Genomic DNA, 18,908 nt, shown 5'->3' on the forward strand with positions numbered 1-18,908 from the left:
CATATTGAATGAAGCCTGTAATCTGATTGCAGACAGAAATAAGATCATGAAGGAAGGAAACAATAGTTATTAATGACTATTTCATGTAGCATGATGATGGCACCAGTTCCTGTGAAGGTTTCATTGGCTTCGTATCTGGGAGCGTAAATTACTGGCAGGTCTGCAATAAAGCCAACTGAGAAAAGTTCTGCAGAAATCGTGTCAGTCTATGACCACTACTACCTAGAACTATGGCTAAGAACAAAAGCACCTCACTGCAAAGTAATTGCATCTTACTGTTTATATAGCCTGCCGTAGTTCGAAAACGATATTTTACTAGTTCTTTTTGTAAAAATATCTGGCCTTCCAAAATTACCTTGATATCAAACTCATTTTTTTTCAAACGATTTGAATGAATACCTCCCTTTTGACTTCCACATTGTCAAAAGTTGCAGTTTTCCTAATAATATGTTGCCTTTAAATCCTCTAAGAGAAAATAGCTTGTCGTTCTTACCATTAGCGGTTTAATTAATTCGGTAAGAAATTAAACATAAGAGAAATAAGTGGCCTCCTGGTAAATCTGTTTTCATAATAATTAACATTTTGTATGTTAAAATGCCTAGTACTTCAGTTTCAAATTGATTCTCGAAATTTGCAAACGACTAGCATAGTCTGTCATTTAGGGCCAGTACTGTTCAAATGAAAAAAATTGATTATGAAAAAAGAAAGTGATTACTTACAGTTTTGCTGAGTAAGTTTTGTATTATACTTGTTTTGCTGAGTAAGTTTTGTACTGTACTTGTTTTGCTGAGTAAGTTTTGTACTGCTTAAAAATTCGATTTCAACAAACTATGTTATTTGTTATAATAATTCAAAATGGAAACTGAAAACACGTATTCTAAATCTTATGAATACTTAATTGTATTAGATAAAAACGGTCGAAACCACTTATAAAAGGGAATTATGAAGATAAAGTAATAAAGCATACTAGGACATATATTAACTCCCTCAGTAATTAGAAACTTCTGTTCTGATCTTAGATTTTTCAGATCATTCATATTTGAAATTTTAGGCACGTCAAGTAATTAATTGATTGAAAGAATAAACAAAGATCAGAATTTCAAAATTTTACTCCTATTAGAATGAAGGGGGGACATGCACTGTCTCGAACTTTTATTTACAGACCTGTTTCCATTCCATTAATTAATTTCATCAACACAGCTCTTTGTTATCTTTTAAATTAAACTAGACTTTTTAATGCTTTACATTAGCAAAGGCATCAACAGTATTTATAAATAACCTCAAAGAAAATGTATTAACACACCTTATTTAGAGCGTGAGACAGCATCAATCATATTTATCTCCAGCTTTTGCTCTTTTAAGATTTCTCTTCCCAAGAAAGATCGTTCCTGCCTTTTGGGTTCGTTCCACGCTAGAATGCCCTTCGACATTTATTGCAAAGGGCTGAAATGATCTAGACTGGTTTTCGATCAAGCATTTAATATAGACTGTTTCGTTAAATGTTTTATTTATGTACTACATCTTTAATAACTGAATTTTTTGGCAAACTCAGCCATAGTAAATAGTTATGAATAAATTTTAATTTGAATGGATTAATGCATCAACGATTATAATGATTACGCAATCAACTTAAGAATAAGCGGAAGTGGTTTAACAGAACTCTGCCTAAAGCTTATTTCTTGTTGAAAGATGGAAAAATTACGATCACAAACCCTCAGCGTAAAACTAAACTGTCTATGGAAAATACAAAAAGATAAATCTCATCTCCTATATCATTGCTTGACGTAAAAGCAGTGACAGTACGTAATGTAATAGCCTATAAGAGTTGTTTCCTCCACAACGATGCGCAATTTAATTCCACATAGTCTGGAACACAAACACATTGTTAATGACATTCTTTAATTCGTCTTGTAAGCATTATTCTTTTATGCCCTTATAAGGTATTTCTCCCACCTTCTTTGTGGTGTAGTGGTTTGCACACTGGACAGTATTCCAGAGGTCCGTGGTTCGATTCCCGGCGAAGGCGTTGTTAATTTTTCATTACTCCTGCTTCCAAAAATACTTAATGTCTCTACACCCTTTATAACTCAGTTTAATCCTTTCTAATAATGTTTGTTCTTCCCTTATTCAAAGCGTGTTCTTTTGTTTTGAATATTGGTTTAATTGAAGAAACCAAATGAATTTATTCTCGAGGTTAAATTACTTGAAAATACAGATAAATTATGGACAATATTTCTCTATTGACTGTAATATGAGTTTTTTTTTTTTTTTTCAACAGCCTTCCAATTAACCGTGATTTTGAAATAAGAGCAATTTTGAATTAACAGCAGACGACTTCGTCACCGGTATTACTCAATTAATCTACTATATATCAGTCGTTCGATTTTGATTCCAGATAACAAGTATAATTTTCTTTTTTTTAACAACAGATGCTTTTTCATTCATTTTCACATGAGATGTTTGGCTACAGATTAGCTTAGTTTAATAACCAATTGTACCTCTCCTTTTCTGTAAATATAAGAAATATAGGAATAGCAAAAATTTGGTGGAAAAAATGTCAGCGCAGCGCTTTCTGTAATTTCATATTTAAAATTATTAAAGTTTATGATACAGAGAGAAACGAGAGTAAACCACATGCAAAAAGAATGGTCTGATGTCAAAGGAACCATAAAGTATAATTGCTTCTAGTTGTACCACTTCCTTGAATAGTTAACAATGCCAGATACTCCACAACGCTTAATCCGTTGAGGGCCACTATTTTCCGCTTCTCACTCTATATTTCTGAGTTTATTCAGTAATCTTCGTTCGAAGTGTGTAAATAAATGGGTTCTAATTTTGATCAACAGCATTGAAGCATACTGATTCAAAATAACACTGTAATATATTGATTTAAGTGTAGATGGCGAAGCTCGAAACAAATAAGCTGCTATATCATTCGGAAGAGCAATGAAACCGTTTATTTACTTCGTATTCAGAAAATAATAAATGTTTCTAAATTTGACGACTAATTTTAATCAAAACGAAGAAGGAAGACAGAAGTACTTTTACTTCTACAACGGTAACTGAAGCAAATAACATAAAAAATGCCAATTCTGAAATGCAAAACCTTCTTTTGATTACCAAGATAGCGGAGTTTGAGTTTTTTCTCCTTCTTTAAGGTTAATTAATTCACACTCGAATGCCTTCCTCTCACAGGTAATTGCATTGAACAGTCAGGAAGTACTTCTTCCAAGAAATTATTCGAGTGTGCTTCAAGGTCCACAGAGTAAACTAATTAAAAACATTAATTTCCTACTAGGATTTATCATTAAGAAGCTTCGGTAATTCACTCTCACGTCTAATTTCATCGGCCATATTTCATTTGTGTCAATATTTGTATCACAATATGGCGATTAAAGCAATCTGTATATCCCAAGAAATTTAATGTACGTAAAAAAAATATTTAATGTATGTAAACAGTATGGAATGAAGACAAATTGATTAAATTTGTAAGTAGTTTGGGGGTTTACAGGGGTGCGAAATTAGTAGAAACAGATGCTACCCCTGGCAGCTAAAACAGCCCTTACCTGGTTAGACATGGATTCAAATTGGGTTTGGATGACAGTTTGGTTTGGTTTATTTAATTATGGCAAAGCACACTAGGGCTATCTGCCTAAGGGGAGGGATGCCTTCGTGGAGGACTTTCTAAGGGAAACTGGCTCGTATACACGTTACACATGGGGAAAACCACGAAAACGCCCATGCAGCCAGCCCGTTCGCGGGATTCGAACCTCGGATCGAACTATCAGTGTTCAGCGACTTTACCGCTCGGCCGCTGGTGGGCCGTTTGGATGACAGGAACGGTCAACTCCATTCCAACATGCTACTTCAAGTCTATGTGACACTTCATCAACCGTATTAGCTGAAGATGGGTGGCGGGCCAGTCTCTCAGCAACCAATGACCAGATGTTTTCAGTGGGTGACAGATCTGGAGACCGTGCAGACCAGGGCAGCAATCGAATATCCCGTGTATCGAGGAAGGTCAGAACAAGACGTGTAATTTGTAGACTTGCATTACCTTGTTAGAAGATGGCTTTTGACAGGCCTTGAAGATAGAGCACAACCATTGGACCTAAGATGTCAAAAATGTACCAATTTGCATTCAAATTATGGTCGAGCCAAAGAAGAGATGTGCGTGTCGTGTACCCAATGGCTGCCCAAACCATCACACCAGGTACAGGGCTTATATGCCGATATCGAATGCAAGCAGGCAATGTGGTCTCCTCGGAGCCTTACATTGCCACGTATACGGCCATTAGAATACTGCACGCAAAACCAGGGCTCGTCTGAAAAGACGACAGTGTGCCACTCCTGTATCCAGCTTTGTCATTCGGCGCACCAGAGTCGCCGTCTTTCTCTCTATGCTGCATTGTCAAGGGAATTTGGAGTAATGGTCGCCTTGCTGATAGTCCACACTGCTGCAAACATCGATGCACCGTACGAGCGGATAGTGGGCGTGCTGCAAACATGCCTATTTCCTGACGGATGGTCCGTGATGTGGTTGTATGGTTTTGCAGGAATGATCTCACTATATGTCTGTACTCTCGGGCGTTATCTATGGAATGACGTTGAGATCCTGCATGCCGTTCAGTACGACCCTCAGAGACCCACTGATTCCATATTCGCATGACAGTGGTTGGATGTCGACAAGTGGGACGAGCAATATCACGGAACGATAATCCACACTGGTGACGATCCTGCCTCTATCGAATTCCGACACTTGTCGGCAAGCATTTCTTCTTATTCGAGGCATAACACGACGACATTCTGAGCAAACTCCGACCTTACAAAGCGCTTTCGAATGAGAAATCCACTATACAACTTTTTTTTATGCAGTGCTTGTGCTTCAGATGTTTTTTCTCCTGCATCTTCTAAATGCGCTAAAATACTAATCATTTGCATATCCCAACCTCTTCTGCCTTTCATGTGATTTTGACGTTCCTCAGATCATTCCTTCTTCCTGGTGCTGCAATTTTAATGGCCAGCAGTGTATGTTACATTAGTTAATTTATGGCTGCAAATACTGTACGTGCTCCACTTTATACGCCCTGTTCTGGGGATTACGGGCGACTGCGAAATTCCACACTTTGCACACCTGTGGTTTTTTCGTGGCGGTTGTCGTTTGTCATTTATGAGATCAATAGCTTTCTTTATTAATTGCCCCCCTTCCAAAAAGAAACCGCTAGAAAATCTTTATTTTAAAAAGTTTTGACAAAACGTTATAGTCAGTTGACTCAAGTGTTATATAGATAGCTTGCATATGTATTTTTCTTGTAATCGAAAACATAATTACTCTAAATTCTGACTGTCTATAGCAGTTATAAGGCTATCTATAGGAAATGAAAGCTTGCATGAAGTTGCCCCAGAAATTATACTGATAATAATGTCTTAAAAATAAGTAATTTCTTCACTAGACATTCGAACATTCGAGATTCGAAATCTCAGTAAATGTTTCATGGAACCAGATTTATCTGAAGCTAAGAAGTTTGCCATAATTCCTATATAGGCTATTTTACTATATTATGGACGTAACATAAAAAAGAGAGCCTAAAAGAACTCAGAATAACTCCCATTTCAACCAAGTGCCATTTCATCTTACTGGAGTAAAGTGATTCAATTTAGCACAAAAGTTATGCTTCAAATGTAGCAAGAAGTAAGACCAATCATTTTTTTATTTACAAAGCGAAATTAATCTAAACGTGTCTTACCGAATAAGGACCTTCATCCACATTATATTCCACTGTGCTGAAGGGACCGTCTTGATCTTTATCCACAGCTTTAATACCTTGAATCACAGTTGAGCCAACGACAGTTACCTGGAAAACAATTACATTACACAATTATATTGCAATTTTCCGTGAAGCCGTTAAAGAAATTATTATAAAGTTAGTTCTGTTAATCTCGGTGTAATTTTGAAGCAATTATCTCTTTTATTATCTGTTTCAAAATACTTATTTCCAGAAATTGGCAACTGATTATGCTTTAGCGAGACTTATAATAAGCATGAGAGTTCTCCAAGATGATTTATTTCAAATGATTGTGTTCATTAGCGTGAAATAATAATCGAATGCAAAACACAAGACAGATCTGTATGGATCCCCACCACTCTAAATGTTAATTCCTGGAACTGTAAAGACAGTCAAACGACATATCATCCCGTCGTATCTGTTAAGTCGGATAACACGAACTCTAAAGAAGGTTTAAAATACTTTCATTTTCTTGTCAGCCTTATGATTACACAACCTACGTGATAGCAGAAAATCAAATCTCTACAGCTTGATGGAATTATGAATAAATGCTCAGGGAGATTAAAATATTATATATTAAAAGATAAAAAGCGCATGCAAGATTTGTCTCAGGCCTTCAAACTTTCACGAGAAATTACGACCAGCAAAGCTAAAGTCTAATTAAATAATTTAATCGCAGTGAAACGTTATTAAGTAGCAGTTGCCAATAGCTGCCAATGTCTCTCGTTCGAAAGCAAAAACTTTGCGACTTTGCGTAAATGCATCAACTAATTAACATGTTGGTAGGAGTCGCAGAAAGCTGACTTGAAAGTACAAAGATAAGATAACTGGTTAATTAATATAAAACCCTACAAACTAAAACCTCACAACCTCAGAACAAAGTTGGTATCTGCACTCATTATTTTTAATTTCATTATGTAATATTTACACTTAATTCGATAATCTTGAAATGTTCAAGCCCTTTCCGTTTGACTTCTGGAAGGTAATTTAAAGTAGAATAATAAATTTTGAATTCGGTTGGGAAGGAGATGATGGACGAACGGATACCATTTGAGCTCTTGCTCTTTCAAAACCTCTGTTTTGCGACAAATGCAAACATATTCGTAAATTTTTTTGGCATGAAATTTGCATCATAATGTTAAACTAGATATGCAAAATTTGAATTACAAACTATTTCTTTTGCGATAATCTTAGTTTCCATGCAGTTCGAAATTAAAACATGAACTTTATTTTTCTGCGTTAAAGCAAGTACGTATATCAATAGAAAAATGAGTTGAAATGCGTATAATTTAAACACTCGCAATACGTCATTCATTTGATAAGTCAGGAAGCTGAACAGTGACCACTTCTTGATTATCACCGAGGCTCAGACTTAGGCCCCTGTTTTAAGAAACACCAAATTATCCTATAATTATTCATATTACCATGATCTGCCTAAGGGAAGGGATGACGTGACTAAGGGAAGGGACATCATGAGCAACGTGAATACAAGCCGAGTTCTCTTGACGGTTTTTCAAAGAGAACTCGGCTTGTATTCACGTATGATGTACCTGGAAATCGATTTTCGGTAGAGGAAAAGATGACCATATGGGTATTTTCATAGATTTTTTTATATGCATTATAAACACGAGACATTTTACTTAATAAAGTCCTTCATAATGCCATTCGTTTCAAGGCAGGGGGACGTGAGATGTTTTACCATAATCGAATCAGCAAAGAAATAAGTGATTTCAAGGTTTGATCGAAATTATACGAAATTTTTTGTGGTACTCTGCATTTAAAAATTTCATTCACCTATTTATAAACTTATTTCCATAGTTTATATTAATTCCTAATATTGCTTAGAAACATAGTCTTACTTAATAAAGTAGAAACTCAACAAAACTCAGACGAAAGACATACTTATGACAAAACTGATAAGATAAACAGACCTGAAACCAACTGAAGATACATAAGACTTTTTGGTAAAACTCACAACTACCATTCCATATAACTTTCACAGAGTTCTTGTGGAAAGGCTTATATTCATGATTATATAGATGGAACCTACCTAAAGTTCTTGAAAGACCTCTCGGGAAACGCGATGCAGTTATTTATCGTTAGCACCCTATAAAATAACTACATCGCATTTCCTGAGAGGTCTTTAATATTTTTACTTATTCCTTATGTACATACTTTAGGTATACATCACTTTAAGATACTAGTAAATTTTTCTTAGATAAATTGTTGCAACTGTTTTTGTTAATGCAAAGAGGAAACTACTTCGAAAAGTGCCTGAAAAATATATTTAAATACAGTAAGACCCCGCTTAACGCTGTTTCGTTTAGCGCTGTTTCGGTTTAGCGCTCTTTTATTTCAACCCGGGGATTCCACGAAATCGCTCGCAGCATACGGGGATTCCCCGAAATATTATGCAGCGATAGGTTTCAAATACATATCCGAAAGAGTGTACTTGTATTTCTTGTTTGGTGCGGTATTGTACAGACATATTTTTATTATTGGAAACATTCAATTCAAGAAGCAGCGGCTAGTCTTTCTAATGATGAGCTCAAGGAATTAACTGAACAAGAAGAAAACAAAAATGTTGACAGCAGTGATTCAGAAGAAGAGCAAAAAGAACTTTCGATGGCGTTTGTAAAAAGGAGTTTGTCTACCATAACTGAAATAATGGATCAATTCATTGAAAATGATCCGAATTTTGACAGGAGCTCAAAAGTAAGGCGTGGTGTTAGAGATGCTCTATCCGTTTATGAAGAACTTTTAAGAGAACAACGCAAAAGAAAAAGGCAAACAACATTAGATGCTTTTGTTACAAAAAGGCAGAACACTGAAAACGCGGAAGGCTAACTAAATATGACTGACTTAGAATTTTATTTGTTTTTTTTTTAAGAATATTCGTTTTGTTATTTATATTTTGTTTTTATTTTTTGCAAGAAATAATAATGTGGTATTAATTTGGGCTTTAAGAAATAAATGTTTGGTTTTATTTTTATTAAAAAAACATACTTTTTAAATTTAATACCTAACCAATTTCCTAGCCATCTTCCCCTAACCCCAATATTTACATGTAAAGATAGCCTCGTTTAGCGCTGTTTCGCATTACGCTCTACTTTGATGGAACGTATCCCCCGCGTTAAGCGGGGTCTTACTGTACAAATATGTCCAGATCATTCAATATCACCATCTACATTATAAATTATTTTGGTGTTTATTCTTAAGGAAATAGGATGAAAACATAGAAGTCAAATTCTGATAAATGCTTACCATTTTTAACCTGTTTCCATTTTAAGTAGCATTGTTGTAAAAAACCTTAATAATGATTAAAGTTTATTGTTTTTTCAAAAATGCGTGTTTCGAGTTTATTTATATACCTTAATATTAAAAATCAATATATTTTCAAGATGATTAAAAATTCCTAATTTTACTGTATGGGTAAGTCTGCAACAAAAAGAAACGTTAATAAAATAATGCTTGATAAACTGTATTTTAATCTGTTTACGAAGAACAAAATTTTTCTTTGTTGATAATGGAAATGATAGACTGATTTTACGCTCAGCTGATTTATTCTGTACTTAATGTTTTGCTTAATTTTGAATATCAGCTTTAAAGTTATTGAAATGAAATAAGTTCATTGATTAATTTTGATTAGACTGTCTTGTGCATGCGCTAAACTAAAGTTTTCCTTAAAATAATTATATGGCAATTATAAAGATAACAAGGAATAACACCTTTTCTAAGAATATTATATTAATTAGCTGTACCACTACTTGTTCTCAATAAGCATGAGAATGGACATAATAAATTTTCTCATATATGCCAAAAATTACTGTGAACACCTTGCTTCGCTTTTGTTGCATTTATAATTTTTAACAAGACTTAAGCTCCAGGAGTTAAAAATAACATTTCACTCATTGCAGTGACTAAAATTATGCTTAAATGTTTTTTTTTTACCAATCTTAAGGGATAGCTTTCATTATGAATGAAAAAAAAATGCAATGATTTCAAAACGTTGACGAGCGCGCACGCACATTACTCAGCAAAAATGGATATTACCACTCTCCCCAGTGACAATGCTCCGACATAAGCTTCAGAATATTTTTATTTTTAATCTTTTAAAGGCATCAATTTTTCAGGTAATGTAAATGATGAAAGGCTAAAAAAAATTCGAACAAATGTATGCATGAAAAATTCCACGAGTGCTTTAAAAAAATATTATCACTAGCTACAATGACTATGGCCTACTTCGGATCATATCAGTAAAAGTAAGTTCCATAGCACTTACGCTACATTTAGATTTTAAAAAAAGTGAATCGAGGATACGGTCGAGTGAACTGTCAAAGAACATTAAGAGAGAGCTCTAATTTTTTTAAACTCTGAATGAATGAAATACTAATATTTACATAAAAAAAAATTACAAAACATTTTATCAAGTTTTGAAAAAATATTACTACTGATTATAGGAGCTATGTCCTACTTAGAAACATAACAACTTATCTCTCACATTATTTTTCCATTTTAAGATATCGTTTATATAATTTTTTTTCATTTTGAAAATAATGTTCAGAAAACCAGCAATTGTGATCGAATTAATTCCTCACAGAGTTAATTTATTTTTAAATAAAATATTTTATTATTCAGTTAATTATATAATAGATGACTATATAAACCTAAACTAAAATTTAAACGTAGCTACTAGCAGCAACAATGACAATAATGGGTTGTTTATGAGTTCTAGACTGAATCAAAGGAAATGCCTCAGAGAACAGCAGCAATATCTGTGTAGTGCTAATTATATTATTATGCACTACTGAATTTTACATGGTGCTCTTAAAACATCTCATTTCTAGCTATGTTATAAAATCAATGATGAAATAGTACAATAAACACAATAATGTAATATAAAATCTCTTACCTCACTGATATTAACTGAATACGGAGCACCAACAAAAACCGGAGCATTGTCATTGGCATCAGTAACGATAATACGTACAGGAATCGTGATACTCTAAAAAAACAGAGAAAATAATAAATAGAAAGTATTGCAAACATTAAATTTCTGTTTAAAGCAATGCAAACAAAATTTCTGCATTAAAGCAATGCAAACAGAAATAAAATTATCTTTCATATCTCTCCAGAAAATCATAAAAAAGTCTAAATCAGTTAATCAGTTAATCAGTCTAAATCTGAGATAAATCAGTTTCTTATAAGCCATTCAATATATTAACAAGAAAATTAAACAACTACAAAAAATTGGGCAACAAGCAAACACCTTATAAGATATTTTCCCCGCCTTCTTAGCATGCCTTCGTGGTGTAGTGGTCAGCACGCTCGGTGCGTATTCGAGAAGTCCGTGGTTGAATCCCGGCGAGGCACTGCTCCCTTTTTCATGTCTCCTGCTTCGAAATAACCTAATGTCTCTACAAGCGTAGCTACAAACAACTATTTAACAATAACTATCACTTATTTTGGAAAACGGATGTAAGTTATAAGAATTTTCCAAAATTTCGTGATTGCAAAATGCATTTAATATACCCAAATTAAATACCAGATTCATTAATGGCTAGGAAAAAATAATAATGTGAATGTAGACAGAAAAAGAAACTGCTCATAACATTTAATATTTCTTCGTATGCAAATTTAAAACACACAAATTTCAAGAATATGACTAATTTCTTACGATTTCCTAGCCTAACATGCGTTAGAATTAAAGTCTTATCCATCCTTTTAATGAAGATTATATCGGAATATTTTATGAAGTTCTTGAAACAAAAGTGAGTGTTGCTTTAAAGTAGAACAGACACGTGCCAATGCAAAATTTAAAAGTATACAAAAAAAGCAACTTTAAAGTGGAGTAGCTTTTGAACAACATCTGCGAGAATTTAAGGTACTTTAAAATGCCACCAGTTTAAAGCCTTTGTAAATGTTGCATAAAATCTACACTCACCTTGAATTAGCGCAGTTTTATTCAAAATCTAGACTTAAAATGTACATCAATTTAAGCGGCAAAAATAGGCATTTAGTATAAGGCCATTTTACGATTTAGACTGAGCCTGAGATTTTGGATAAGTTAATTATGTAGTAGAAAAATAATAAAATTAAATAAAAAAAAAATTCAAAACAAAAGGTCGATATTGGACTGGTATAGTTTTATTCAAAATGTACATCAGTCTAAGATCTAAAATTCAAAATCTAAGCCAGTCTACGCTAATAAAAATGGCAAAAAGATAAGATGCGAATAAATGAAAAAAACATGAGAAACTTCGGAACAAGGATATTAATGCCAGTTTCAGCGAATGTCATGTACATATCCGAATGTGTAACATATCGGAAACCGATGACTTTGAGGTACTAAAGAATATATAACAGCATAAAGGCAAAGTGAAATTTTCAGCACAAGGAAGATTACTCAAGCAGAAATACATCCTGATGCCTATAGGATTATTTATTGCTTCATGTTTCATCAACAGTTTTCTGTGTTTGATAGCTAAGTTTCATCTTCAAAACAATTGACACGAAATAGACAGTACAGATAATTAAGATTATCTGTGCTACCCATTTAGATTTAGATCTGTTTCTTTAATTTAATCCATGCTAGCTATTTAATTGAGATTAATTTAAGTTCATATTTCTATGGAAAGTAGAGGTGTGGATATATTTGCGCAATAAAACTAACTTTTACTTGAAATTCCGTTTCAAATACAATTGCATTTTGAGCAAGAAATAAAAGTTCAAGGTGTTTTTGTAAAAACTTAAAACAAAAGAAAAACGCTAACTTTTAACAGCATTTTTACAATTAGAGACATGCGTTAGTGCCAATCCGTAAGACAAAAAGAAAAGTTAGAGGGCTTCCTAATCGAAAAACAAAACGAAAACACCATTTCTAAAATTATCCCAGTTAGGATCCAGCAATCCAGGTTACAACTGTCTGCCGGGCTCATAAATAAAAATGTGAATCTCTGATAGGCACCTTAAATCTAGGTCTATTGCGCATGAGCGACTTCCACTTAACTTGAAAGCTGAAGCGGCCGAAATCGCTTCCTCCAAACAGACAGATGCGCATTTTTAACAACAATGAATTAAGATGTATGCGTAAAACGATGAATTAATATATGCATTTCAACAAAAGCGAGTTAATGTGAAGAATTTAACAAAAAAAAGTCATAGAAATTTAATTAAAAAATTACAAATTTAAATCAAACATTTAGCTCATGTGTAAAGGAGCACTATTTCAATTTACTTTCATCGTTAATTTATTTTTTCTCTTTTCAGAAAGGGTATTATAAATATGCAATTAAAATTCCTAATCTATATATAATTTTTAATTTTCTTTCGCAAAGTGATTCAAATCACAAATTTCTGTACATACGCGGTAGAAAGGGAAGGCATTTTAACGACATGCAATTTAATTTCAGTGTTTCTTAAGTATTTTTCTCTGCTATTTAATGTGATAATGCCTAATAATATTTAATGTGGATTCATCAAGGAAACATAAAACCTTTAGGCTAAATATCATGAAATTTTATTGGAATGTAAAACTTGTTTAAATGTATTTAATCTAGGAAATGCCAATTACCAGTAAAACTTCACTGATGAGACGGGTTACGTTCATTGAAATATTAATATTGGATACAACTCTTATTTTCAAAATATGCGTGATTAGGAATAAATATACCAGGGCAATCGCGAGAATTCTTGTTTTCATTTTATCTAAGCATACCTTTGCTCTGAATCTACTGTATCACCTTATGGTTCCCTATTTAACTAATGGGCAAGACGAAAAAACATTAACTAGCTTCTTGGATTGGATTCTCGGCAGTCGAAGGAGTTGCTTTCAGAACCTTTCCAGTGAGTTACATAAATGCAAGCTTTTTACCTTTGGAATATCTCTCAGGAATAGCATTTTTCTGGATACGAATATCACTTGATTTCTCTTTGACATAACAAGCTATGTGTTCCTGTCTGTAACACTATAGTGAATTGTATTATGGTGCATTTAATATAACACAACAATACTAGAGTTTAGGATATGCAGCAATGACAGAATAGAAATTTTCAATGAATAAATTTACGAAAATACATAAATAAATAAAACGTGTTTATGCACTTAGATAATAAACGTTTGCTCTTAACACCATACAAGAAAAAGGTATGCAGCTTTCAATGTGCCTTTACACAAATCAGATCACTGAAAAATGTTAAAAGTGAAAAATGACAAATCTGGAAATGTTATTTTCTATTCTCAAACGAGAGCGCCACGGTAAAATAACAAGAAATGACACCATTAGAAGTAATAACAAAGCTATTCTTTAACATTCATGGAAAAATAACTTTGTCATCAGAAATTACGCATGTTTTTAAAAGATAATGAACATTGGGATATCATTGGCAATAAATCCGTGACTCAGAACCCTTTAACAGTGAATGACTTTTTGAACAATGGAGACATCTATGAGTAAGCTGCCACATCTATTGGTGCTCCATGGCAAATATGGATTGAACACGATACGCTTGACTGAGTCTTATTAATGAGGTAAGCGATTGTGTCTGCAAGAGATATTTCTAAGCATCCCATAAAAAAGTTCAAAGGAAGAGTGGTTTCAATTAAGAGTTTGCGCACTATTGTATGCAGTTCGTTGAGCTGTCGCACCAGCAATTCCGATGTAAAGAAAGATTTTATATGCAAATAACTTCGTCAGAGATAAAGGCCGTGAGAAGCAACATAACATTTAAGCAATCTGATTTTTGATTTTCTGAATTGAAGATTTAGAGACATGCTAAATATCATTTACAGTTTGTTGATTATATGAAGTCCTCTTGTTAAAGTACGAAATTGCTAAAAGAAACACTCTACGTCTTTTTTTCATTAATTACATTAAGTTAAAATTTAGTTCCGAATGAATAATTCCAACACCCTTTTAGTTCCTGCACCACTGTAGAGACATTAGGATTTTTAGGAGCAGGTATGATGAAAAATTAGCAATCACCTTCGCCGGGAATCGAACCACGGACCTCTGAAATACCCGCTCAGTGTGCTGACCACTGCACCACGAAGGCACGCTAGGAAGGCGGGAGAAATACCTTATACGTTAACACCTATACTAAAAGTCTCGAGATATTTGAAATTCGGTTGTAGTTAAAGGTGAAAGCAAGGTTCAGTATTTTTGGAAGTGAAAGAAAGCAAATGGTATAGTAAAACGCAAATTGAACAGACTGAACTTCAAATGTAGAGTCTCATTCCTTCAGTAGAACATAGCGGAGGTAGCCAGCTGACCTAGGATTGTATGTGTTGGAAATCTACATTTTATCGACAGCAAAATGGGATAAGTTCGTAACTTTAAACATGTTGAAACGAAACTTGAGACAGAGAGCCAAGAAATCGGCATATTGGTCTTATTACAAATTTTATCAAGACAATAATGCCAGGCAAGTATAATGCTCAGATATGAAAACAATGGACTTTATATAACTCACCCATACATAATCAAAACGTCTGCGCAGTATCCAGAACTCACTTTATTAAGCGTATTTGGGACCATTTGCAAGAAAAATTAATAAATTTAAAATTTCCAATAGAAATGAACTTCGAAAAAATTCTTCAGAGAACGTTTAAAAATATAAAAAAATCTACAAAACAATAGAAAAAAAAAACCAATCACCAAGACAATAATCAAAACGAATAAAAAAAATTATGATATCGATGCTTAGAAGACTCGTAAAAGTTATAAAAGGGATAAAATGTTCAACAAATTATTAAAATACTTTTTTAGATTAAAAGTTTCAATGCTTCTATATATTTTATTTGTGTGCCTCAATGGCTTCTATAAATTATATAGTTGTGTGTCTCAGTGTCATTGCTTTCCATTTGTATAATTTATTATTTATTTATTTCAAATTAATTTTAAGATTTTTCTATTTTGTTTAGATCTAAGATATGGCACGTAAGAAAAGTTTAAGTTAATTAAAAAAATATTTGAACACTTATTGTGTCCGGATACTTTTGACTCACTATACTATAAATCCTTTGAGAATTACGTAGAATTTGTTTTCTGATTGATTGATAATGCCAAAAAATTACTGATGTTTTTCCCAGTTACTCAGTTTAGAAATCTACCTAGTATTTGATAAAAACTTAACATTGTATAACTATTATATAATATTAAAAATTATAAATTTAATGTAATTTTAATTTTTACTGGCATTTAATTTTTAAATTTTATTTAAATATAAATTTTTACTTATATTGACAAGCACGCAATTTTCTAAAATAACAGCTTAGAAGGTAACTTGCCTATATTACCGCATTTATAGGTAAGAGGATCAATGGCATTCCAAAGTGATGCACGTTTCTCGAATAACACTCATGGAAAATACAAATTCAGCGTGAGAAATGACCTTATTACTATTGCTGCTCCCCATTTCATCCCGACTAGTCATCAAAAACAGAGAAATGATAGCAATCAGTACTACAAACGTTAATAAACTAGAGACAATGAAAGAAGAGAGAGGAAGAATACCTAAATAAACTCACTGTCGGTCAAGCTGCGAGGGCGAAAAAATGCAACATCTATTGCTCTTGAAGGTGAAATTTTTGAATGAAGTTCCGCATTCAACTCTGAATCTCTTTGCATTATTTGAGCTCAAATAATAAAATACTAGGTGGTTGAAAAATTTCTCGGATTTCCTTTCCGAATTATTTGACTATTCTGCTCTGTTACTTAACATTCCGCTACTCTGACATTTTGTATAGTGATTTCCGTAAATAATTTGATTGCTGGATAACAAGGAAAACTTTCTAATTTTTGATTTTCGAACATCTTTTTAAGATTGAATTTTGTCTCCTTCCCTAAAATGTATTATAGACGTGAAGTTTATGAAGTCGCAACTCTTCGTGGCCCACTCGGTTGATTGCATAAGGTTTTCCTCCTGTGTGACGTAAATCCGAAGCAGTTTCCCTTAAAATATCCCCCACGAAGATACACCTCCCCATTGATATATAGCCTTCATGTGCTTCGGAGAAACGACTCCAATGCCAGATTTTTTATCAAAAGTAACACCATTCATTTTCCATAGGTTAAGATACTGCAAGAAATAATTATTGATATACAAACACATTGTTATTACATTTCAATATTCCTTGCAGAGTTGGCTAAATTTCAACATAAATGAATGGTAAAAATATTTTAAAACTAGCAGTTATATGAAGAGTTGCTATGCAAACTCTCTCTTTCCCAGTTCAGCACCGACCTGTTGTTTAAACATAAAACAAGGCTACTATTCTAAAGCGATTACGAAACATACTTGTGATAATTGTGATTACTTATATGTAACTACTAGAACATTAAAATAAGTATGCTAAGTTAAGATTTTGAATCCTGGCAAGGGCTACTGCTGATTTTTCATGTTTCCTGCTCAGAAATAAAAATATGACTCGACAAGTGGCGCCGAAACTAAAATATGATGGGCAATAAATCGCCATCGCCCGGATGTGGCGACTGAGTCCCTGCTTTTCCAGTCGCTTTTTAAGTGGGGGAGAACGTAACGAATTTTATCATTTCTTACTGCAACTTCGTAATGTAAGTTGAAGCACGTCAGGCTAACAATGTGCGAATTCCGTAATTTTCCATTTTTCCTGCTCCAAAATAAACCTAATGACTGTACAACTTTTATGTTTTCATTATCTATTTTAGTTATGATGCTAAAAATATTCTAACAATATTGATTCCATTTAAAAAAATCCTGATTTTTAATGTATGCCATTTGGAATGTGATAAGGCTTTTATTTAGCTGATAAGTAGTATTAATTTTAGTTATGAACATAAAAGACTATTTTTATCCAAATTTTGGTATTTATCAACATTTTCTATACTTTTTGTTGTTTAATTTCAATACGTTAAAACATAATCTAAATCTAAATAAATGTATATATGTGTTCTTCGAGTTTGGGAAAGGAGAGAAGAAATTATTTTCTAGCAGTGGCGAAAAATACAGGTTGAGAACAAGTGGGCTGAAACTTAGTTTGCATATTATTTAATTCACGTTTCTCGGAATTCTGCTAACTTATTCCGCACTGTTCTGCTAATAATTTTTTATAATAGCACAGCTCTAAAGTGGCCTTTTGAAAATCAACTTGGCTTACAAAACATTTTTAAGAATACACGTAAAGTGCATTTTTTAAAGTTATATTTTATATTTAAACATTGACTTATCCATGTTTTATTAAGTATTTTGAGTTATTTGCGTTCCTTTCTTTATTCATTTTAATAGTTTTGACTTTTAAAACGTGTGTCTTGCCGTTTTCTGCATCCAGACCTATTATGTTACCAGGGCATTTATTGCCAAAACATCTTGGCAAGTGTTGCCATCCTACGGGGCATAATATAATTAATTAACAATTAAATCTAACTTAAGAAATTTCTAAAAGTGTTGCTAGTCCAAATGAAATAAGATCTCAAATTTATCTTTCAAATTAAATTAATTATACATTGCTTAACTAGCTGAATGATTTAAAGGAAGTATAGCTACTTTTTTATAATTTATATCGTCACTTTAGTTTTCAATAAAGTCTGCAATCTATGTAAAAATGTCTAACTTAAGTGATTTAAAATTTACCTAACTGTTAAATTTTAGGAATACTCACACCATTCAGAGTTCAGTATTCAGAATCATTTCTATTCATAATACAGGGTACAGTTAACTATATAGTGAATTGTGCTACTTTTTATTAACACTAATTACCCCTTCAGTTTTTTAAATAAATTATTCCAATATTTAGTTGACAGAATAGTACAGTATGTTACTCTGAACGAATATATACTCAAGAATAAATTAGAAGAGATTCATGAATAGTTTTGCATATTTCAAGGAAATATATTACTAGAAATAAAGTTGTAACTTTTATGACCACGGAAGAAGCAAGGCCCGTAAGTATTTAAAGGATACTTAAAACAACTTCAAAACATCAATTAAAGAGGCCAGGTGAAAAGCCTGTTCATCTGGGTACTACCAATGGGTACCATCCCCATTCGAGAGGCTAGTTAGGGAATAATGGTTATGTGGAACACGTCAACGGCCCATCAGTTCGCTGATGCGTTTAGAAAGAAAACATTTGACCCAAGATACGAA

General features: G+C 33.0%; 1 protein-coding gene across 2 annotated transcripts in view; it reads right to left on the bottom strand.

Annotated features, from left to right (window-relative positions):
• Cad96Cb (protocadherin Fat 4-like Cad96Ca) overlaps positions 1-18,908 on the bottom strand; it is a 146,276-nt gene that overhangs the window by 28,632 nt on the left and 98,736 nt on the right. For both annotated transcript variants that reach the window (XM_035375973.2, XM_035375964.2), the window contains 2 exons: positions 10,699-10,791; positions 5,748-5,855 (listed from right to left, as the gene is read on the bottom strand). In XM_035375973.2, the coding sequence (XP_035231864.1) occupies positions 5,748-5,855; positions 10,699-10,791 (201 nt within the window). The remainder of the gene's footprint in view (positions 1-5,747; positions 5,856-10,698; positions 10,792-18,908) is intronic.

Source organism: Stegodyphus dumicola, chromosome X2, assembly GCF_044657685.1.
Source record: "Stegodyphus dumicola isolate Sdum_Otavi_A_Nest chromosome X2, ASM4465768v1".
Classification (NCBI taxonomy): domain Eukaryota; kingdom Metazoa; phylum Arthropoda; class Arachnida; order Araneae; family Eresidae; genus Stegodyphus; species Stegodyphus dumicola.